Source organism: Passer domesticus, chromosome 3 (assembly GCF_036417665.1).
Source record: "Passer domesticus isolate bPasDom1 chromosome 3, bPasDom1.hap1, whole genome shotgun sequence".
In the NCBI taxonomy this organism is placed as follows: Eukaryota; Metazoa; Chordata; class Aves; order Passeriformes; family Passeridae; genus Passer; species Passer domesticus.
The window spans coordinates 109,201,535-109,226,755 of NC_087476.1; the positions used below are offsets into that span (position 1 = coordinate 109,201,535).

General features: G+C 40.8%; 1 protein-coding gene across 15 annotated transcripts in view; it reads right to left on the reverse strand.

The window, feature by feature from the left end:
- EHBP1 (EH domain binding protein 1) overlaps positions 1-25,221 on the reverse strand; it is a 205,597-nt gene that overhangs the window by 160,972 nt on the left and 19,404 nt on the right. For all 15 annotated transcript variants that reach the window (XM_064415007.1, XM_064415013.1, XM_064415010.1 and 12 more), the window contains exons 3-4: positions 16,325-16,382; positions 7,616-7,711 (exon numbers count right to left, since the gene is read on the reverse strand). In XM_064415007.1, coding sequence (XP_064271077.1) covers positions 7,616-7,711; positions 16,325-16,382 — 154 coding nt within the window. The remainder of the gene's footprint in view (positions 1-7,615; positions 7,712-16,324; positions 16,383-25,221) is intronic.

Consider the following 25,221-nt stretch of genomic DNA (forward strand, 5'->3'; position numbering starts at 1 on the left):
CTATCTAAAGAATGTATCTTGTATCTTTGTTTTTATATGAAACCTGCTTTTGCTATACCTCAATTCTATCCTATTATTTGTAGTTACAGGAAAACACTCAATTACTCCTCTGTCCCTGATATTTGCATGCTATAGGTGTTGGGAGATAAATGCCACTTCCATATCATCAGCATTTCCCAACATCATATATGAGACCCCTCAGCATCTCAGTTTTCTTGCTACTGTTTGGCAGCTGGTCCTGACACTACAGCAAGCATGGCAATTCCATCTTGCTGCTCTAAATTAACAAATTGCATCAAGATACTTTGCTCCCACTTTATATCCATTACCACCATCTTCCTTTCCAGAATGCTACAAGCCTCACATTTAATCTTCTTGATTCACCTTATCTTCGTCTTTGCTTTAACCCTTGTTTCACTTCAGTTTTGCTTTGAAGTCAGACAGTGGGGAGAGCTGCTGTGCCACTTTTTAATTAGTTCTCTTTGAATACACAAAACATTTTGTAAGTAACAAGCTTATAGCGCCAACAACCAGAGAAAAGTTGTCATTTGCATTTTTAAAAAAATTTTTCAGGACACAAAAAACTTGGGAAGTGTGCTCTTAAATAAACCTCCTCATGGATGAACTACAATAACACCTCTAGGAGGATATTATCCCATCTCCTCCTGCGCATCCTTCCTCCAAAACCCAGCCAAGTGGGTTTCCCATGCAGCCCCCCTGTAAAACACTTTCAGTGAAAGAATATAAGATGTTACTAAAAACTTATGTCAAAACTGGTGATTCATTTTTATATATGAATAAATATTTTAATAGGTTTTTTAAAAAAGAGACGAATTTAAATACTGCAAATGAGTGTCAAAACATGCTGTACCAGTTACCATAAGGACAGAAGGGCAAGTAGATACATACAAAATTATACTGAGGTATCTCCATGTTCCAATTAATGTCTTATAAATATCAGATTATGTAATTATATCTCCATCACATTAATCAGGTTTGTGGAATTCTGCATTATATAAATAAAACACGATAGCTGCGGGTTTCGTATATACTATATAAGTTCTAAAGATGTAACTAACTTTCTGTAATCCAGCTATTAAATACTTAAAAATTTTAAGAGTTAACCTGGGGCAATTACCTTTCTGTCTAATTGCTTCCTTTAATACAGCATGAAATGACATAATGAGATTTAATGGGATCATTAACCACTTTATGTTTTAATAAGCTACTCCATAATAAGTGACTCAACTCTTAAATATTTCATCCTGCTCAATTTTTTCCCCTAACTCCCCCAAAAGCTATTAGGGAAAGCTTGCAGGCTGACCTAAAACTGCTTCCAAAGTCATGGTCCAATATTTTATCCCATGTAACAAACAAAACATTCCTTGTTTTGTTTCTGCAAGGCAATAACCTGTAAAGCCAAACCAAGCTCTCTGTCAGTGGCAATAAAACTCACACCTTTGAGGGCTACAGAACCAGGTGTTCTGCTGAGTATTTCTGATCATCTGACAGAGCAAAATAACACTGTATAATGCAAAGACTCCTTAATGTTCAACATTTTAGCGCACACTTGAAAGCAAGTTGTGAACACTTCAGGAAGATAAATGCAGTGTATTGCCCCAAAACAGCCCTTAAAAGCTTCAAGGACTTCTCTAATGAACAGCCTAACCAAATGTTCAGAGTATGAAATATGCTGATATATGAACACTGCATATGTGTAGGATATTCCAGATTTAAAGGCAAATCCAGATTTTTTTTTTAAGCCATATTTTTTGTCAGTTTTAAAATGTCGTCAGAAAGAGAAAACCCTGAATAATTTTATATACATAAGCCTCAGCATCTCCTTGCAACAGACACATTAAGTGGCCTCACTCTTCCACTAAAATGCTTTTATCAGAAGCCCAAGAAGCAACATGGAGAGTCCTATTTCTAATTAAGTTACAACTTTATTACGTGGTCATGTAAACAGATACTTGTATGATTATAGTTATAACACAGTTTCCTGTATGATTACAGTTATAACACAGTTTCTATTGCAAACAACATGTTACATTTGGGGCTAATATTTCCTCAGGTTGTCTCCATAACAGGTGTTGTTTCTATAAATCCAGCCAATCTTTCATATTATTTTGGATTTGAAGAGAGTAAATACCAGTAAAAAAAAACCCACAACACCAAATACTTCCCTCACTGGCTAATCCATATTTTCCATTCATTCCCCACATAAAACCCATGTGATGTATCTGGCAAATTATTATTTGAGGACTATAGCATAGGTGACTATGTTTTAAGAAAAAAATGCTATTCCAAAGAAGAAGAACTACAGGAGTAATGGTTTTAGCAGCCTTTGGAATGCTCCAATACTGTATGAGTTTTAGAGCCTTTTTTCTCTACCTTTTTTCATCTCTTTTTTGTCTCACAAGATGACCTTAGTGTGCCAAAAGTAATACTCAGGTAAGAAGCAAATAGCAGCGAGCTGTGCAAGAGATGAGACATCAGCTTTTCTTTGCAATCCCACTCCTTAGCTTCTTTCTGTGACACCATTCTGCCCATCCACATGACAATTACCCAAAAAAGTCAACTCTTCTGGGGTTAGGAAGAGCAAAGGACATGTCAGACACATTTTTCTGTTCTCTGTTGATCAGCCCATCATGAACCCATTCTTGTCTAGATCTTGTCACTCTAGATCCTTACTGCAGAGTACAAGGTGGTTTCATATGACTGAAGAAAGGTAAACTTTTCCCAAAATAATTCTGGTTATATTCAGATTTACTTTTGTATTTCTGGTAATAGGAACAAAGGATATATCAGGGGACTGCTGCATTTCCTAAACAGCAGCCAGAGTGGGTAGGGAAGATCTCCAGACTGTTAGTCCCTTCCTCCCTTCCTTCCCCATGTCTCCTCCCTAAGTGTTCCTGGCTTTTGAAGCTTGTCTTTCAATCAGATCACTTCATACCAGCCTTAATCTTCAGTCTTTCTTCTTGGGGAATAACTGCTTAAGGACTGTCACAGTGAATCACATCAAACACTGACAGGGTGTGTGATCTCCCTTCACCAGTGACCTGCAGCAGATGCTCTGGGTTCTCCAGCATCTGTCCTCGGCTTTTGTACTTGCCTGCTTGAAACTGCAAAAGACTCAAAATTTGACCCAATTCTTGTTGCCTTCAATGCCGATTACAGAGGTCTGATTAGTCTAGAAAATCACACACAACTGTGATCAGCTTTAATTGGAGCTGCCAGAAAGCAGGGAGCTCTGAGGGGACTGGCAGAAACATCCCTGTGCATCACCACACCAAGCTCACACATTCCAGTAAAGCCTCTGGGCTAGAAAGGCAAGAAGCACTGAATATATATATATATTTTTTTTTAATCTTTTTTAAAAAGTAGTCCCCCACTAATCCTTTAAGTTTTTAACCATTTAATTTTTTTTGATGTGCAAATGTGCTTACTTCCCCAAGCTTATAATTTTTATATGTGACACACAACACCTTGCCGACGGAATTGGTTTTCACTCCCATGGAGTATTCTCCATAGAATCTGGTCAAGACCCTGCTCCCTCCTAAATTGAAATAAGTATGCTCTGAACTTGAACTTGGTCTCTACTTAAGAGAAATGGTTTTATGAATAGGTTTTGGGCTGATTTGGGTTCCTTTTCTTCCTCCCCTGAGATAACGCACTGGCATTTGTGCAGTGATCCTGCTACAGCATGGCCAGTTATTATTTTATAAAAGCAGAGCATGATTGACTTAGGCTTTCAAGAAGAATGATAGGGATTTTTTCTGAGTAATGTGGGGGAACAGGAATATTTTCAACTACACAAATATGCCTTGATCATCTATTTCATTCTTATTTTACTTATAAATATTTTTTGTGTGCTTAGAAAACTATGCCTTTAAAAATGTCTTTTTCAAACCTTTTTATTAAGAGCTGGTAATGGTCCCTGCTGTTGCAATGGTACATTGGTGTGATAAACCATGTACATTACTGACAAAACAAGTGTTTTGTGTAATCCAATGAAGCAAAGTCCATGCTTACTCCTGAAGAACAAACATTTTTGAACAGGAAGTCACTTTGCTTTTAAGCTAGAAAATAATGATGTTGCAATTTAAATCCTCATAGTACAATTGATGTTCATTTGGCTTTACTAAAAGCACTGCGCTTGCTTGGCAGTGAAAATTTCTAGTTTAAAATCTGTGTCAGCTGATAAAGATTTGTGTTTGTATATAAACCTACTGAAAAATATACACGTTTTCATATGTGGTAATTAAACTTTGCTAATGCAGGGACTCTAAAAAATTAACTTCTAGAGCACAACCATGGTAACAAAACAAAAAAAAAAAAAAGTGGGAATTCAGCCCTGGCTTTTCTGGCATTTGTGAATCTTTCCATGAAAGCACTACAAATTATGGATTTTAAATGCACAATAGGCTTATTGTTTCATGATGTTTCTTGCTCCCCAGTTTGGTTGAAAAAAACCCCAAGGCATAACTAAACATCAGTGTGGAGCTCAGCAAAGGAAGAAGTTAAACTTTCAGAACAGATGGAACTTTTTATGTAATTAGCACTTCAGTGGCTGGATGGGCAGGAGCTACAGCTAGTCAAGGAAAACTGAATCAATATATCCATATGATGCTTATCCCCACACGACTCCAGGGCATTATGAAATTTTACAAGCAGCCCAGAATTAATTGAAACAAACAAACAAACGGCTTACATTTACTTGAAGTAAAGTTTTCTAAATGAAGGTTGTAATCTCTTCAGTACTTTGCTTGTGCAAGAATTACAAATCAGTTGATGTAAGCAAGGTAACACCCAAAGTAGGGCTGTGGAGATAATGCAGAATATCTCATCTGTTGACTGATCACAGGGACTTTAGCCAGCTCTCAAGCATCCACGACTGACTATTGGAGAGAAGACTCTTAACATTCTCATCAGCACTTGAAACCTTGACTTATCTCCTAATCCTACCAGCAACACATTTCAACAGCCACTTACGAATGCGCTGCCACTACTGTGTGAATCATTTCCCACAACACATAGCTGTCTGTCTGGAGCCCACTCCTTCCATTCCCAGCAGCACCACTGCACTCGTGTGTTATCTGTGATTGCTACACAGCTCTGTGGGAGCAGCCAGCTCCCTGCTCTGGGCTCTGCCAGGGTGGACATGGAGCTCCCTGAGCTTCTGGGGCTGGTGAAAGCGAGCAGCTCCTGTTTGTTAAACAAAGCCAGGCTGAGTGCACGCACTGCAAAGTGCCAAAGCTTCAGTAATCACCCTCCTTTGCAGGGGATTGGCTCCAAAAAGGATTGATACAGAACTGCAAGATGAGCAGCCTCTTTCTCTGAGCTTTACTGTTTCCAGTCTTTTTGTCCCCTTTCTTCTAGAGGAAGGAACAATACAAACTCCCGAGTTCCAAGGCAGCTCCCAGGAAGGCGGCTGCAGAGTGCCATCACATCCTTCCCTTCCCACTGCTGCAGGGCTGCCCAGACAATGCAGCAGCTGTGTGACAAACAGCCACTTCTTCTGGACTGCCTGTGCCCACAGAACCTACAGCTACAGAAATGCCAGCTCTGTGGGTGCTGGGACATGTCCTGTGCTGCAGCTGAAGCACCACAGAGCCAACAAAGCCAGCAGGGGACTGGGCACAGCCTGAACTGGGCCAACACCGTCTTCTGCCTGCAATCCCCTGCCCCTCTCAGCTGCTCTCACACAGCTGCAGCACCCCTGGGGCATCACACAGCTTGCTCCACAAACTGCTCTGTGCCACACGTGCATTCCCTCACAGAGAACAAAGGGTGCTTGGCCACTTGCAGGCACTCTTGTTAGAAGAGCTGGAGGATCAATTAGAGCAGATTTTACAGTAAGAGCTGCCTGACAGTGTGATGGTTCTCAATATTTTGATTATAAATCCAATGCTCATTCCCCCAGAGATCAGTGGGTACCACTTACAGAAGGCACAGGGCTGGGGTTATTGACTCTCCTACCTCTCCTCCCGGACCAATTCTTGTGACAGACAGGCTCATTTTTGGGGGGAGGAAAAAGTCCAGTGAACAGATCTGCCTGCAGAATTAGTGCTGGGTAAAATTAAGCTTTTGTAATACCTGACACTGGCTCCAGAGACCCTTCCATCCCTCACTAGATAATCCTACCCTCAATCTCAGTTACACAACTAACAAGGCTGCTGTACTGTTCTACATAACAGAATCCTGAAGCAGTACAAGTGTAAATAAAAAGATGGGATGGCAAGAGAAGGCTGGAAGACACCTTCACTCTAAAGCCACAGTATCACAGAACTGCACTCAAGAGAAACTTTATTTCTCATCCTTAACCTAACATCATAATCACAATCAAGATCTGTGTAATTTCTGCTTCACTTTATATGTTGAAAACTGTTGAAAATATCAAGCAATGTTTACAGTGCTGCATAACCACGTTCAGATTGTACAGACATGTGGCAGTGCCACATAATGCTGACAAGTTTCTTAGTCTAAGCAGAGGTCCTTGAAGCAAACAATTTTTGGTAGTGACTTTTAAACCTCAGTTGAAGACTACATGTTTGCTAAGCAGAGAGACAAGTTTATGATAGTTCATGTTTACTGTAAACTTGAGAAGTTTGTGCTCATGAGTAATCCCAAAGGCAGAAATTAAAAAAAGGGAAGGGGGGGAGACAACCCTCTTCTTTTAGGTTTAATGAACCAAGTAATAAATTCCCATTCTAAGGCTAATCAGAAGCCAACTCCAAGCTCAGGAAAGACCCCAAGACAAACAAATACAAATATTACTAATTAGAAAGAAGTATGTTACTGTTGCCCTAAGCTGCAAAGGGAGCAGTTAGAACAGTCAGAATGTAGATGAAGGCACCAGAGTAAAGAACAAGGAAGAACTATGGAATGAAAATCCCAGAAATCTTCAGCCTCCTACACTGTCACACATGCAAAGCTGCATTGTTTGTATTTATGCAGAAAGGGCCTTGCCCAATGATATTTGGGAAATAAGTTCTAGCATAACCATCACTTCCTCCTCCTGCTTCACAGACACACAAATAAGCTTCTTTATTTTAATAGAATAAATGCAATTCAAAAATTAAAAATTTCCCTGTAAAATCTTATAATTCTCTGTACTACTCAAATACTGCAATCACATCAGTGCTGTGATGTTTGTGTAGCATTCTAAATAATGGGAAATAAGGAGCTGGATTCTGTTGCAGCCAATAGCATGCACTGAAACTCTGAAACTGAACAAGGAAGTCTAGAAATGACTGTGTTATGACAACTTCTCCCTTCCAGTATTTAAAGAAAACCTACCAGGCTGTAACCCATGCCAAGTCCTTACACATGTACTACGTGCACAATTACACATGTGCTGGACTCTGTGCCAATGCCTCACCATAATCAGCTCAATGGGTATTTCAGTGTGTTAACTAAACTACAGAAGTCAGCTTTGGCAGGGAACAGAGCATCCCTCTCACCCAGATTTGAACTGAGGACATAAGGCTGTGCAGTTAATGACATAAAACCAGCAAGATTAGACCTTGTGACTATAATCTGGCATTTGCAGACAGAATTATTTATGTGTTGTTTAGGAAATAGTAAAGATTATGCTTTAAAGAAAACATACCTTGAAGAGAGTCACAGTAATTTCAACATTTTCAGGTACAGGCCACACCACCAACCCACGGTATGGGTTCTTGATTCCAGGCTGCCAGCTGTGTGCCTAAAGGAAGAAAAACAGCCAGCTGTTTAAAGCCATTATAAAAGTGCTGACCTGACTCCCACAGGACCCAGGGCATGCAGGTAAAAGCCACATATCACTGACTCCAAAAATGTCACATCCCATAACCCATGACTCTACTGAACACTTCAAAGGACACAATTAAGAGTGACAGTAAGGAAACTCAGACCACTAGCAGTCTCTTCCATTGAACTAAAGCTGTTCCTCACAAGGTCCTAAACTCAGCTTTTTTAATACATAGAACAGGTCAGGACACTCAGAGTCTTGCAAAAATTAACGCTGTAGGATCAGAACTTCTGTAGCATGCTGAGCTTTATTTTGTGCACAACACATAATGCAGGTCTAATCATATTTACACATAAATGGAGCAAGATGTTTTACTTGAGGAAAGAAAAGTGAAAACAATGATTTATAATGCTACTAAAACATTTAAAATTTTAAGAATTAACGTGCTGGAGTACCTACACCTAGAAAACATGACAAAAAACCAACAGTTAAGTAGACTGAGAACCTGTCTACCTCTGAGCATCATTCTGAATTAGTGTATGGCCTGTACTTACATTTTAACAGCTTGTCCTAAAAAACACCATGTGTGAGCATTTCTGGTCTGGTTTGGAATAAGTATGCCTTTTTCCAAGCTCAACCTAATGTATTTTGTGATGCTGTAAGACAAATGAGGGAAGGATGCTGCTGCAGAATTGACAGCTATGGAGCCAGGGTGTCATTAGAAACATCTGGAAGTTTTATCAGGAAAGACTATACAATCTATTTGCTGTTACCTCAAACCAATTAACTTTGCTTTTTTTCTTTTTTTTAAATTCTAGAGCATCACTCATTGCAATTTTATACTCCTTCCAACACTGAGAACTTCAGATTCAGGCTGTCTATAAGAACATATTTTTGCTTTAATAAGGTTAGCAGGACCTGTGACTCAGGTTCTCTGAAACTCTAAGGTAACCTGGGCAACTTTAAGGATGACCTTGCTGTACCAAAGTGGGAAAGACAAAGCTGGAGAAGCAGTCCCATCCCTACAGAGGCAGTAGCTCTCTGCCACTGTAGTAGGGAGTGCCAAATGTTGCCAGCTCTCCTTTGGTTTTATCACAATGTTTTTTCTCTTTGATGTTCTGCTTGAAACCCCAGTTCCCAAAGATGCCTTAATTAGTTCTGATTTTTCAGTGAGTATCTATGCTTTCTGCTTGCAGAGGAGCAACTTGGAGCTTCTAAAAAAGGGAATTTTCAAGTAAGAGCAACTTGAAAGAAGCCAATTTCTACTGGTTTTACTCCACGAATTTCAGTCTAATCTCATTCTAAAGAGGGCCTGGATGTATTTCCTGAATAACAGAGCAAACAACAACAAATAACACAAACAAAACTTCCATATTTTACAAGAAAAAGGTATTTTGTGAGCAGCAAAACACACCACAGTAGATGTCATTACTACCACAGACACTGGAGCTGCAGTTTGTGTGTCTGTCCCACAGAACCCACACCCCCTGCATCACTCCCAGCTTGCCCACAGAGATCCTCAGCAGACACGAGGCAGTGATCCAGAGCCAGGCACAAGCTCATCTGCCACGTCCCCTGGTAGCATCCTGTAAAATCAATAACTTCTCCTCCACAGGGGCACTCCATCCTCTTTCCAGCCACCAGTTTCACAAAAATAATTGGAGCTCATGGTGTGTCTGAAACCAGTGCTTTCCTGCTGGGTTTGGCCAGCACTGAAAATTATGTCAAACTTTTGCTGTCCAAGGTTCCAGGCACTGTCAGCCTGTTCAGTTGAGGATCACTTGTTCCATTTATTAAAAAACCCTAGAAAATGAGCATTCAGTAGTGCAGTCAACACTTCACTTCAAGCCCTTTATCAGCATTTCCTCCCACCAGGAAAGTCAGTGAGACACAATAAACACACAGGGATATATATGTTTTTCTGTCACTGAAAGCAACAACCAGGAGACAAGTTCTAACTAATGAGCTTTTAAAGCAAAGCTGTTCTGTGATCATGAATGTTATCAAGTCCTCCTCTGGCTTTGAAAAATAAACACTGTATCACATAAACAGCATGACAGAAAAAGATAACATCAAAAGGACTGTCTGGGTTGTTGGGAAGGAGAAATGGAAAGGGGAAAGCAAATCCAGAGAAACACAGAGTAGCAAACGACAGTAATTTAAAATTAAGATGCAGAGTGTTATTCTAATGCAACATTTCTCGTGCCAGGTACCTCTACGCTGCAGTTTCTTCAAGTTACATCTGGCCTGTATCAAAAACCTTTTCAACTCCCAAATTATAAGCCTTGACTTGGAGCTGGATCAGGCCACCACTGCAGGTGACAAGGACTTGCTGTCAGGGCTCAGCCAAGGCAAGGTCCTGCAGCTGCACAATACATTTCCACCCTAATCCTCTCCTTAACCTATTTTCCATCAGGATAGACCCACTTTTTCCTCATTTGCTACTGGTCTTCACCAGCCATCTCCCATTGTGTTGGAAGTCAAGGCAAGGGCAGCTAAGCAGAAGTGGCTTCCAGCAGCAGGTGCCTCACCCACAGCCCTGCCCTTGCCTGACTTGTCTCCAGACCTGAGGGATGGGAGCCACGCTCTGCAAAGAGAAGCAGAAGTGCTTTGCTGCATTTCAAAGCAAAAGGCAACTCTTCCTTTTTTCCTGCCAGTAGAAAATGACAGAAGACAACATAGCATGAAAGCTCTTTTAAATCTGGAAACAGGAGCTACAGGATGGGCTGCTGAAATATCCTATAAATAGCGTAGGGCTGTGAATGACATTGTCCAACCTACGGCATTGCTCTGGCACAAAACTGATGACTGGGAGAGGAGGAAATCTCTTAAAGAAAGGCACTGGAGATGAACCCACAGAAGTTGCATGGGCACTTTAGGCTATCCATTTTTCTCTTTAAAACAACAGTTCCAATCCAGGCAGCCAGCTTTGCAACGCACCACTTGTGATGTGAAAATCACTGCTGTTTTGCTGCGTTTGAGCTGGAATGACAGACTTGATACCACATTATTTCAGGAACCTGCCCTTTCAGATGCTTCAATCTCTTTTCTGCTTTCTTCACTTCGACCTTGCCTCATCCTGTTGTGCAGGATAATTTCATGTTGCTTTTCTGTAAGATGCTAGACCTAACCATAATATTTTAAGCCTGCTGCAAATTATGGAACAGTGTATACTTATGAATAAAAAATATGTTCTTATTGCCAAGCTGTCAATATTGGGTTTTAAAAGCAAAACTCATCTGAAACAGACCTACGATTATTCCTCACCTGCAGCCACAAGAGTGGCTTTATTGTGAGCCAGCAAACTGCTGATTTTCTTTTCCTTATAAATTTTTTGCCAGCTGCCTGTGATCAGGCCAGCTCTGCTACTTGTTGGTGTGACAGGCTGCTCAGGGCACAAGAAGCAAGCAGGAGCTCAACTGGCTCCAGTAGTGCTTAGGCCAGCTCAGCTTGTAGGGATAATCCCTCTTCTTCAGCATTATCCAGGCAGAACACTTAGACAGAAAAAAAAAAAAAAAGAAACCCAAAACTCAAAAGGAAGAGCTGACATTAAGCAGCCAGATCCTTCATCTGGTGCCTCCATGCCAGGAGTGTGGCTTTGGAACATTGAAACACCAAGGATTTGCTCCATGTGATGCATCCCACCAAAGTCATTCACCATCCAAGACAGCCAGAGTTGTATGTGGCTGCTGCTGGACCTACTGGAGAAAGAATGGACTGGGAAAAGCTGCCAATTCCCTCACACCAGAGGAAACCAGCAGTTTGTGAATGGCTGCTTCTTGTTCTTCTGTAACTCAGTTCAGTGTCACAAAAGGAGACAAATTAAAGGCCATACTCCAGACTACAGCTTGCATCCCCCCCATGAGCATCTTGAAATCCCTGTGCTTGCCCCACCAGTTAAAAAGGCTGGGCACCAGAACAACGCTTCAGTCACACTCATGCCTTGGGATGCAGTCCAAAAAACCCAGCACGTGCCAAAGAAGGAAGTTCAAAGCCCTGGAAACTCCAGGCAGCCTTTGATCAGCACATTGCTGTCAGTGCCCCCTCAGAGCAGACAAGGAAACCAGAGGATTCCCACAGGTCTTCCCATGAATGCCTTCAATTCACCGGCAGGCACACGTGTTACAACTGTCACTGTGCACATGTGTGGTACTGCTGCAAAGCTTCAGGAACACTGCCAAGCTTGGGGAATGAGCAAACACTCATCTCCACCACAGCTTCTCCAGGACTGGGCTACTTCTTCAAGCTTGATTTCACACACACACGTTCATGACATACATGATGAGTACCTCATGTATTAAATACATAAATACATGATTCATCCTATTTGGTTCACCAAGTCTTGCCTTATTCACCATGCTCAGATAAAGAGCCTCTTCCCTGTCTCTTCAATCAATTTCTCACATCATCTATAGGGTTTCTTATTAGAAAAGAAAAACAACCAACCAAATAAAAAAAAACAAAGCCCAGACAAACAAAAAAACCTGAACACAGTTATTTTGCTCATTGTTTTCTGGGACAGCCATCACTGCACCTCAGAATGCACCCACAAGTCAGCTTTGTGGGACTCCTGGAAAAAAGAAGAGTATTAATGACCTCCGGTTTACAGTCAGGGATTACAATCACAGCATGATCTTGTAACTTTACTAAAAAACTGAGAAGGTACAGGAGTGGCATTATTGAACTGTGCTGGTCCCAGACAGTCATCAGCATGTCAGGGTCACAACATGTCTTTGGAACTCCAACCCAGCAGGGACAGGCAGGGCTGGCACTGGGCAATAAAGCAGCCAGAAAAGGCAACAGATTGCCAAAACCAGCAGAACAGGTGACCCAGCTGCTGCTTTATTGATGGCAGAACCTTGGAAAAGTGCTGGCCAGGCTGCTGCTGTGTACAAGAGATTCCTTTTACTCCCTGCCCCTTTGCCTCTCTTGGCTCTCACTTCTCACTGCCCAAGTTCTTTCCCTCTTCTCAGCATTGTTCCTTCTCCTTTGTGCTTGCAGAATTTTTGATAAACCTGCAATAGAAGTGCTGAAATCAGGCAAGGCACCTTCTTTCAGCTTTGATACAAAAAGAATCTTTGAAGAATAATTCTGTCAGGCTCTCAGAAGCAAGTGTAAATTTGATTCTTCAGAGGTGTATAATTCAACCATAAGCCTCTCTATGTTCACAGGAATAGTAGAAAGTACCTCCTTGACATCATGGCAACATCTATTTTCAAATCAAAATTTATTAGTTCAAAGCCTGGAAATTTGAGAGCATCTCAGTGAAATGAAGGTAAACGTATTTTCAACATGTTTTTCCCTTGCTCTACACTAGAACAAAGACACTCTTCCACCACTCAAAAACAAAAGAAAGAAGAAAACAAAAAAAAAAAAAAAAAGAAGAAAAAAAAAAAGAAAAAGAGAGAGACAGATCCAAAAGCCCAGGGCCTGAAAACCTGGGCAGGCAACTTTCCAGTGTGCCAGGGTACTGAAGAAGAGTTAAACAAGTCCACAGCTACAAGCTGCACCTTCTGTAAACCTAAATAAAGCTTGAAGAGTGTACTTGATTTTGCAAACAGACAACATTTGCACCAGCAGACAGGCAAACTCCCACCCTCCCCAAGCTGAAAGTTCATTTTGGTTCTAGGACTGCACAGCAATTCTGCCAAGCACAGCAAAACTGCAAATCACCATTTTATGTAAACTCCTGGCACACACAGTGGAGATGCCCAACCACACAGAGCCACCTCGTCCTGACACATCTCATGAAATACATTGAAATTAGACTTGCCCATGGAGAGCAAGTCCCAAAATAGAACTGTAAGTAACTTAAATCTGCATTAAGGTCAGTAACTGCTGGATATATTTATGGTCTTGTATCCATCCACCCATTAGACTGCTATTTATAAGCTCTTTCAAAATGAGTGTTTGCTTTTCATTTGCAACACTTTGAAATTTACTGTAATTAAGCATATCTACAGCTCTTATTCTATGTTTCCCACAGTAAGAACAAAAATATTCAGACTCCTGCACATAATGCCTCTTATTCTTTATTTTAATAAAGGGACCACTGTCGTTTATTTGGAAAAAGAGCACGTGGGGCAAGAAGCATATCAAAATCATGGAAACCCACAAAAACAAGGGCTTCAAAGGACATCAAGAACTCAGCTTTCAGCTCAATGACATTTTAAAACTGTATCAGTTAGAGCAGGCATCCCAGTGCTCATCCAGAGCTCCATCTTCCAGCTGCACGACATTTTTGCTTAATACATCTCTTGTACTTTGCCAGTACAAGAGACACAGAGCTACTGGAGAGCATCCAAAGGGCCATGTTTGTGAGTTGGTGAACTATCTGCTGGTGATACTGCTCATTAATGATCTGAAAAGTTCAGAAAACATAACCTCCAAAAAAGTCTTCACAACATCTTTACAGTAAGGTAAAACCTCATCCCTCCCTTCCTCCCTCTCAAGAAGCTGAAAAACAGACAATTATTAATGCTTTGTACTCATTGAACCCAGTGTCCACCAAAAATAAAATAAGAGGAAATATTCATTTGACTTGCTTCCAATAAAGCAATTAGATGAAACAAGTATGTTGAATAAAGTATTTTACTGGCAGGATGACTAAGAGATCAAGAACATTTATTGATCTACAGTTTTTGACCCAAACAGCTCAAGTCACACCAGCTACCAAATCTTTAAAATTAACTCTATGCTCTGCCCAGGTTGCAGGGCCACTCAGCCTCTTCCAAAGTACCTTTGTGGGATCTTACTAAACATGACTTAGTCAGACAAAGATTTTTCTGAGTCTCAGGTTTAAATCTGCTAGTTTATCCAAGAGTTGTTTCTACTGCCTGGTGACCAAAAATGACAACATATCATGGAACTTTATGGCCCAGCTGAAAAAAACTTCAAGCCCAAAAGGCTAAGCTAATGCCAGAAAATCCTGTTGCCTCAGGGAAACGCTGTCATTTGGATCCTATAAAATGACAGGCAGAAACCCATCAGGTCACAAAGCCATGCTGGACTTGTTATGGCTTCTATTTCTGAACATATTCTGAACCCCAACAAATCAGTCATTTATGGACAAATACCTTGTTTTTCACCAATCTTTTCAGGGTTACAAAGCTTGTGCAAGCCCTGCATTTACTGTTTGATATAACTTTTATCTCTCTGTGCAACATAAATTAAATTAATACAGAGAAGTTGTCATAGGGTGAGCCACATCAGACATCAGTTATTGACATCAGCACTCACTGCCTAGACACACACTGTGCTATAAATTTAAAGGAACTTGAGTTAGTTGATGTTTCAGTGAAACAGGAATAGTCTGACTGGCTTTGCTGAAGAGTATGGAACAGGAACAGGTACCAGACTGAGCTCACACCCTTGTTTACTCATCAGGTAACACCTTTGGGTTTTCATAACCTGAAGTAGAATTTTGGATGCACAACATTTAGTTGTGCAGTCAGGAACCAGTCTTTATCTAAAACAGCCTAGAATAGCTTATACCTCAAGTTAAAAGACAAAATACAACAAATATGCGTGACAGTCAGAAAAAGAGGTCAGAAAAAGAGGAGTATCAGTAAAAAATAAACCCAAAGCCTCTCCTGAGCAGGGTAGAAAACTGTCTATCATATTTTCTAAATATTTAAGTTCTTCAACACAATTATTTCAAGATATATTTTCTATCATTAATGCCCTCTCTCCACTATGAGAGTTCTTTGAAACATCATTTCGCCTTACACAGACAAAAAAGAAAAATAAGCTTATACCATAATTTTTTAACTAAGTATCAAAGAATTATTGTAACTTCCAAAATTTCCTCTCTGACAAGATCATTTGCCATAAATCCAACCAGGCTTAGAGGCCACAGCATGGGGAAAGGCAACAAGGGAATGAGCAAGTAAGACCAAGTCATCTCAAAGAGAAGAGGAGATGCTCCTGGGAAGGGAGGAAAACAGCATGCACTCCTGTCTCCATGAAAGACAAACTTTATCAGTGTCCAGACACTGGAGAGACTTCAATCAGAGCTTCCCATTCCTCAGGCTACCAAGTTATTAGTCATCAAACATAAATTTACAGGTTTGGCCACAGTGTTTGTATAAGTAAGATGTAAATATTCACTTCAAAGACACACTGCTGGGCTGAAAGACCCTGCTTTTACTCTTTTTTATTCGTAGCATTTCAGGTTGTGAAATAGCCTCTTATACAGGCTTTATCTGCCTGTTGCAGGGATGTCAGATTCTTTATTACTTTTTTTTTAATTAGTTGGGGTTTTTTTTTTAATACACTTCTAGTAAAGAAACCAATTCTCCTTTCCAATTAGGTATAGCAATTAATAACTGAATTGAACTGATGGTGATACAGTTGTGCTAAACAAATAACCAAAGCTGAAATCAGAGTTAAGAGTTCCCACAAATTAGCACTGACATCAACAGCAGTTTATTCTGAACTTTATGGATAAACTGAATTAAAAAGAGAAGTCAACAACTAAAATACTTCTCATTTATTTATTTGGCTGCTCCCCACATTCAGAAAAACAGTCCCTCAAACCACTGACCCTGTTTGTCACTCAAGTTGGGACTTATTAAGCAATCAACTAACCTTAGAGGATTTTCTTCTGCTTCTTCTTGTCCAAACCACCACTAGTTTATCTGGCTGCCTGTTGAAGATAAGGAAAAAACAGCTTAATATACAACAAGATCAATATGTAAACAGTTTATATTAAAACTCTTGCAACACGTAATGACATCCTTAGTGGGTAACATGCTCTCAAAAATAGCTCATCAAAGAGCCACTCTCAGCATCAGTCATTTAACAGGAAAAATAATGTGTATTTATGGGGACAGGTTGTCCTCCAGTCCACACAGTAATGTCATTGTCCTCTTGCTCTCCTTGCCCGTGGACATTTCCCCAGAGCCAGCAGCACATGTGAGCAGAAACTCTTCCATGGGGCAGAGAACAGGATTCAGACTCTATGAAGACACCTTGGAAACATTCCAGTACCCAAAATAAACATTAATGCAAATTCTAGCTTGAATTTCTATGCAGATATATTGAAAAGTTACTTCTAAGTAGCAAAGAAAGCAGGTAATTTCACATTTTCTTACACAAAGGATATTTTTCTACTTGAATAACACAAAGAACAAGAGAATCAAGTCCTGTATTACTCCTCAAAATCACGTTGGAGAATGACAGGTAAATCAGCACTTCCTCAACTTATACTCCAAAGGACAAATATATTGAAAGTCAGTGCGGTTTCCCAAGCAATTGTTTATTTGGTATTTGCAATGAATGTAGATGGAAACCTCAATAAACAACCCTTCCAGTACAAATTATTTTATCTTCAAATTTCTTAGGAGTTATTTATTGGTTAATAGTTTACCCCTATTATACCTACATTATTGGTTTTACAGTTGTGTCTGGGTGATTTTTGATACTGACTGAACTTCCAGACTTCCCATCCTCCCCCCATGATACACTTCCCATTGTACAATGACCACACTTCTGGTCCCACTTCCAGACCTGTAACCCTCTTGTGCAGACTCCTGACACCATTCCAGCTTTGTTCTCTGGCTGATGACCTGAATTCCATCATGAAGCCCAGCTGCAAACCCACCCACAAAGGATTTTCAACGGAGTTCACATCTCTGCTTAAAACTACTAAGCCTGCATATGCAACTCTGCCTGGAAAAAAATTGCTGCTCAGATTTTTAAGACACCACTGTAAGAATCCTTGCATTTCTAAAGCAAACAGAAAAACAAATCATAGGGAGGTAAATGGGTGTAGCCAAGAAAAAGTCAAGACACAATACATTCAAATCATGATTAAAAGATGCACCTAAAACCCCAGACACAAATATTCTGAGTAAAGGCAGTGTTCCCACTGCTATTTCATCAGAGGCAGATTACCTACTTAATAACTAACTTTTCAAATGAAACCCCAACTGGTTTAATAATCATTTTAGGCACTGAAGTGCTGGCCATATTTCCTTTCATACATACTTTTCCATTGAGCTGTTGATCATTTCTGCACATTACAATAAAAGCAATTCCTCACTCATGATTCACACTTAAACCCTACCAGAACTAAAGCTCTCCCAAAAAACGGAGCTACAGGCAGATCCCACAAAGGAAATGAGGACACAAGATTTGTTGGGTTTGGTTTTTTTTTAACTGAAAGTGAAATAATCTATTTTAAACTGTAAATTCACTCTTGTGGCTTGTTTAGATGACTTAAATTGCAGAATGACTCTGCTTGCAGCTTCTGCAAAATCTTGCTTGGCACTGAGGTCATCCTGTTGGACGTCAAAGCTCCTTGCTCACTTGGTGCTGGGTTCTCATCTCTGGCTTGCAGCAGCACCAGCCCACTTGATGGGAACTGTATCTGTGCCACCAGGGAAAAACAACACACCCCCAAGCAAAGCAATCCAAACCCACACCAGCAACACTTCCCAGTCCTGAGGAACTCCCTCTGCCAGGAATATACGGAAATGCATCAACATGAAAAAAGCCAATTAATGTTTTAATTCAGGCTGAGAGGACCAAGCCACGCTGATGGACAAGCAGAAGCAGCATTTGGCCCCCTCACTTCTCTCACCAATATATTTATTTTGTTAAGTACTGAGCACAATTTGCTCCTTCAGCTTCAAGTATGAGAGAGAAATTCACATCCAGAGGTACTTTACCAAAAACAAAACAAAACAAACAAAAAACAAAACCAAAACAAAACACAAAAAACAAAAAACAAACAAAAAAAAAAAAAAAAAAAAAACACCAAACAAAAAAAACCCAACACCAAGGAAGGTCACCACAAACTGAAACCTAATAAAAAGCACAGCAGTTCTTCTAATGGATTTTCTTCAAGGAAGTCACAAATCCAACAATTCTGAAATATCTTCATAGAACTGTTTGACTAACAAAACCAAGAGCAACCTTTCCTCCCACAATCTGTTCATCGCTCTCCTATGGCAGTATACTTCTAGAAGAAAAAGCCCAGCTCATATTTTAATCTGCAAATTTGCATTCAAGGTTATTAATGATATCTCAGTGCTAGGAAATGGCTGATATCACATCATGCACATTGCTAATTGAAAGCATTAGGTAGTATTTCCTACTTCAGACCTCTCCCCTTCTTTAACATCATAAAACTCAGCTGCTCATTAGCCAATAAGCAAAGCAAACAAAATCATCTCTGAAGAATTAGTCTGGAGACCAGTTTTAGTATCTTTTATAAGTTTACTTATTGATCTTGGATATCATTCCAAATACAAAATCCACAATGCTGCAAGCTGAACAAATGCTAACGGTCAGCAATAAAATAAAAAAAAAATTTCCTGTGCTGCATAAATGACATTTCTCATTTCTTTAAACCCACCAGCTTTTAGTCAGTCACTTATCCAGCAATGCCAGTATGCCTAATGCAAGGAATAACACACTTCTTACCTTAAGAGAATGGGTTAGGAGCAGGGCAAGAGAACTGGGTTTTAGCTGGACACTGCATTTCCCCACTAAGCAATTGCATCAATCTATCAATTCAACAGCACTGACCTTTCAGCAGGAGTGTTTAACACTGCACTGGAACCTGCCACCATTGCCTTGGGGGTGCTGTGCATTTCCCACCAAGGCAGCACTTCCCTGGGAGGGGGAGCCAAAGGAAGCCATCAGCACTGGGACATCAGGGATGGACCCTGGGAAGAGCAGGGATCCAGTGGCAGGGGTTGAAGGATCCAGCTTGGATCCAAAAGATTGCATTTCATAAAATTTACCATAAACCTGTATTTATTTGTTATTGTGTGGTTCACAAAAAAATTATTCCTGAAGAAAGGCAATTCATCATAGTAAATTTATTTTATTATTTACAAGTGAAACATAGCAAAGAAGCAGGGAAGATTGATTTCAAAGTTTGTGGCTCAGAAAAAGAGATTCACCCCTGCCCTGCATACTAAACAATGAAAATGGGATCCAAAATACAGATTTATAAAACACTTTTAATTCAAAACCAAGCCTGCTTTTCCTATCAGATGGAAGCAATGATTTTGCTACATTCCATTTTCCCAATGAAACAACCAATTAAAAAAAAAAAAGGAAGACAAATACTGGAATCAAACTTTGCCATATCCACAACTATTAAATAATGTAATAAAAACATTCTGCATACTGGACACAACTGTCATCTGAGCAGCACCTCACACACTACCAATTTTACTGATTGAAAGGCAGTTGTGTAAGATTCAAGGTCTTCTGCGGGTTGGTCTGACCATTCTAGGAAGTGTTTGGCACAATATTTTGATTACAGAACACTCCAAACATCACTTGTAAAAGAAGGACATGAAAGGTATCAGTCTCCTGTGAACTCTTGTTTTGTAAACCTTTGAGCAGAAGCTGATAGCATTACTCAGGACATACTTCTCCACTAAACTTACTGCTCAATGACAAAAAGCTACAGAAGTCTTGGGGTTAGAATCTGTTGCTGGAAAGAATTGCAAATGCACTTAACTTTCATTCAGACCACTGAAGCCAACAGCAAGACCAATGATTAACAACCTTTCGGTGAAGGGTGGGAAAGCAGAATATCTTAGTTGAAAGGTACCACTGCATTTCATAACACTCAATAATTGTTAAATTATTGAAATGTAAAAGGTACATTTTCTGTATGTACCACACACAGTACAGCCTTGCACGTTTGTTTTGGCATCAAACTGCCTAAGTGTTGGGTTTTGTCTTCCCCTCTCCTTTTCCTTCTTTTTCAGCTGAGCTGTTTTATTTTTACTATGTTTGATTTGAACTGCATTAATTAGTACAGGCTGCTAGATTACTCTTGTGAAGCAAGCTTAAAAGAGTATAATTAATAAGAGAAGGAGCAGTGTTAGCACAATAGCATGCAGATGCACCTATTGAAGGATAAAAATAATTACTTGAGGACTAATGTCAAAGTACTTCTGATAAGAATTTTTTTAAATAACCTTTTGTCCCTTCGGCATTGTGCATCCCAGCATTTCCATTAGGGACCAATCCTCCCACCCCACTAGCACACAGCTTTCTACATGGCTGCTGAAACACCAGCAAGGCTCTCTAATGGTCTCTTAAAAATAAATGTGGTTGGTTCTATACCACCATTAATTTGGGATGAACATTGCTTTTTCTCATTTTACAGCTAATTACTTTCAAAAGCACTCTTTGCAGAGCAGTTTTCTGCACTAGGTCCTGCCCTATTGCCATGTATTATCATTAGCCAAGAAACTAATCAGGCCACGGCCTTTCGTGAGCCTTGAACTGAAGTTTTTTTCCCTCAGCATTTCCTGTTGGTCACCATCAATGAAACTTCACAGCTGCCTACAGCTGCATGCAGGAAGTGCAGTCAGATACTGCCAATGCCTTAAACAGACCCAGAGACACTGCAGGAATGATGTCACACACTGATGCATTTGCCAAATGAGCCCTCTTGCTGAGTGCAGGTACCGCGCTGATTGCAAGAGCCAGAGACATTAAGAGAATAAAATGTAGTGCAGGTAAAACCCCTCTGAGATAATTATAACATGAAGTACATTACAAGAGAAAGTTGAGCATTTCAGGAAGGGGCTTGGGGTCTTCTTCCCCACCTCACCTTAACTTCCATGGTGAAAGTTAAAAGACTCTTGGGTAAGGCCTGTGCCATCCCACAGAGCTATGTCAGAGTACCAGAGCATTCTCTCAACACAACTTACTCTGGACTATGCATCAAGCCCCTAAAAGAAGGCAGAGTTTGCTCTTCCATCATTAAAACCATTCAGTAGTTTTTAGCAAGCCTGGGAAATTTTAAAAGAGAAATCATTAAAACAGGGAAAGCAAGAGGATGTCACAGCTGACATTCATCCACCTCTACATCTTCACTTTCTAACACACAAAATTCCTCCATTTCTTCCCACCAGAGGTCTCTACAGATTTTTTTTTTCAGGACTCTACAAGCCCATTGAAAGACCAGAATTTGCCCTGTGAAGTGAATTTTAGATTTTTTTAACACATCTGCTGCTAAATAGACTGGCCTCTACAAGACCCACAGCTCAAGATTATGCTTTGCTTTTCAAAAGAAGCTCTAGTCTGGCTTTGCTTGGTTTATACAAAATAGGAAAAAGCAAGACACTCTGACCTATTTTCCGAGTGCAGTCAGACCTACTGAATCTGCATAGAGTCTATTTGCAGGGCTGAGAGTGGAATGTGTAGTATGTACTGCTGATTACTTGATTTTCTCAAACCAAACACAAATGAAGTTTGTAGGATGAGCTGAATTAAACAAAACCCAAGTTCATCTATTATTCAGGAAAAAAGCAACAAGGGCAGATTTTACTTCATTTTTCAAATCGTTATTGCAGCAAAAAAATCCTCTGCAGAGCTAACTAGCAAAGTCTTCCCTTAAAGCTTTTTGCAACGGAATTTTACATTGCAGAATACACAAACTGACCCTAGTCTTCAGAAATTGTGTTCTTTACATCCTTTTGGCAGCAACACAAAGATGCCTTGACCAGTCCCTGAATTTTAGGTCCCATCCAGCTGCTCTCCGCGTGGAAGCTTTCTTTGCCTGATCCAGTTTAGCTCTGCTGTCACCAGGGGTTCAGCACTGCACGAGAAGAGCCACGTGGGCTCCTTATCTCACTCCGGCATAATCACAGACACTCCCCTTAGACAGACATTGACTCCAGCAAATGCTCAGTCCTCATGTTTACGCCACACAGCCGTCCACACCAGAGCTCACAAACACCACCCAGCACTCCAAACTCCATAGCCAGGAGCTGCTTCAGGAAAGTTCCTTGTCATATCAACCAGTCAGCTCCGCTCAGGCTCACTGGCAGGGAGCAGCACTGACAGGGCCATTCAGACAAACCCTGAATGGAAAGTGTTGCTTTACAGTGGAAAGTTCACTGGAAGGAGCTGCCGTGAGCCAGATCTTTTTCAGATGCCTGATTTTCCTTTTTATGCTCTTTTGCCAGAATATTTGATCTGTTTTAACAGGGAAAAAAAAATTAATTTTTTTTTAAACAAACAAAAAAGAAAGCTTTGTGTTTCAAGTTGGTAGGTTTCTCCTCCTGAGCAGAGCAGGAACTCCACCAACCTGCCTGCACAGCCCGCCAGGGCCTGACCTGCTGTGAACTCTCTGTGCTGATCCCCTTCCCTGCGGAGCTGGGGCCTGACAACTGCCACGTGAATAAACACAAAACAGCCGGGAAAAAAACACCCGCTCTTTCACCTCGGGCACAGCAGGGCATTTCACAGCTGGCCTCAGAAGGTGAAGTGCCCGACCGTCTCCCTGCTCTGGCGCCCAAATGCAGCCCCCAGCACCTCCACATGCCGCCCCTCCTCGGCGGACACCGCGGGTCACCGCTGCCCCTCTGCGGGTTCACTGCGCCTCAGGACAGTGAAACAAAACATTCTAGCAAACTGAGCAAGGAACTCTGAATTCCAATTCCATCTCCTGTCCTCACTGACATGACAGCATCCAGAAAGTTTCAAGACAGACACTGAGCAACATCAACCCTCCCTCTGATTTTACTCATATCTCTACCTACAGACCACAAATAACCTCTATACAACAATGTACATGCATTACTGAGGATGCCAATTGTTATCCCTTCTTATTTTGAAGCACTAAAGTATAACTGCTAGGTGCAGTTATACTCATTTATTCTCATGATAAGAAATTCTGTGAAACTCTGACTGACAAATGCTGCCTGAAACATAGTTTCAGCGCATCAAAAATGCCCACATAAACGATATCTTTTTGTACTAAAAATATGAAAGAGACTTTTTGGCACACCATTGTTAGTTTTAATCTGACCCTATTCCCTTTTGCATAATTTATTTCTGTGTCAAATAGCATTCAAACAGATGGCTTTACTGGTCTTCAGTTTGCAAAAACCAGAGATTAAAAATTATTTTTCTGTCATTCCTGCAGAATAGAAAATTCTATCTTGCACCAAAAACACAGTTTCAGGAATATCAACTATTCACAACAGACACTTTCTTCTCCAATTTGTCTAAAATATTTAAGGAACTCTGCATAGCCTACATGAGCAATTAAAGAGAAGGATGATCTTTGCTGTTCTTACTGCCTGGGCAAGTCTGACATTTACACACAGAAACATGAACAAAGACTTATACTCCTGTTCCACAGAAATTCCAGCGTCCACATTAGGACTCGGACCAAGCAAGTTTCAGAAGCTACAGTGCATTAATGCCCCCATCCTCCTCCTCTGCTTGCTATCCATGGACACATCCCAAAGAAGATTACAGTTCTGCAGCAGCATGAGCAGAAGAATCTGGCACCATGTGTCTTTTAAAGCTCCCTTCCAAACCAACAGCACCAGGGTTTTGTTTGTTTTTATTTCTTAAGAGCATGTTTTAGATTACACTAAGCAAATTCTACCATTTGAAGATGCACAGAAATTGGGAACATACTAAAAGCTTCTGAGTGGGCAGCATGGGTGGGATGGTACCAGTTCATAGAGTTTGGAAGAGAAAATTCCTACCACCATCTCAGGTGCCCAGATTATGGAACTGAGATGGCTATACAAGCTAAAAAAAAAAGGCTGACACCTGCAAAAACCAAATGACACACAGCAGTCTGCCTCTGATACCTGCAAGGTTGAAAAGCTTGGATAAATTCTGGAATATACAAAGACAGCACAGACTCCGGAGTTACACAGAACCCCACAGAAGACTGTAGCCTATCACAAGCACTCAGTAAGCTGAGGGACAGATTTCCTGGTAAACTGTGTCCATGCCACAGAAGCAGTGTGGAGGGCTGGTGTGATACAAACTCATATTTAGTCTTCCAAATGATCACTCTACTGAGCCCTAAATGAATCTGTATTTATTCTGAGACATAGGCACTCCTGGCTTATGCAGAGCGAGCTCCCCAATTAAAGCTTCCTCATCTGTCAGCAGCCTCCTTTTGCTTTTGCAAATTAATATCACAATAAGGGAAAAAAAAAGGGGGGGGGGTGGAGAGTGCCTAGTGAAACCATGGCATGCTAGCTCCTTGCCCCTGTGCCTGCACAGGAGACCAGGCTGTGCAAAGCCAGGTGCCCTCAGCCACAACTACAACAGAGATGGCATCAAGCAGTATGAACTCACTTTTGGGGGAGCAAGGCGCTGAAGGATGAGATCTTGAACTGCTTTCTCTGCCCTGATTCTGGCATGCCCTGTATGAAAAAGCAGGATAGGATCACCTGCTTTCAGCAAAGCACCCAGTTCTTGGGAGGAGCACTCCTGGAAGCAATACACCTTTCTGCCACCCTCCAGGGGCACAAAACCAGAACATTTCACCAACTGCAATAATGCACTGGCTACTGCAAATCTCTGAAGCAGGCACAGCCTCAAAACACCACAGAGAAACACAAGAACCTTGCACTGAAACCTGGGCCCCAACCAAAGTCACACATTTATGCACCAAGCAAAACAAAACAAAACACAAAAACACCAGAGCCTCAACTGACCTTGCCTTCTCCAAGCTTAGTGAGACTGTC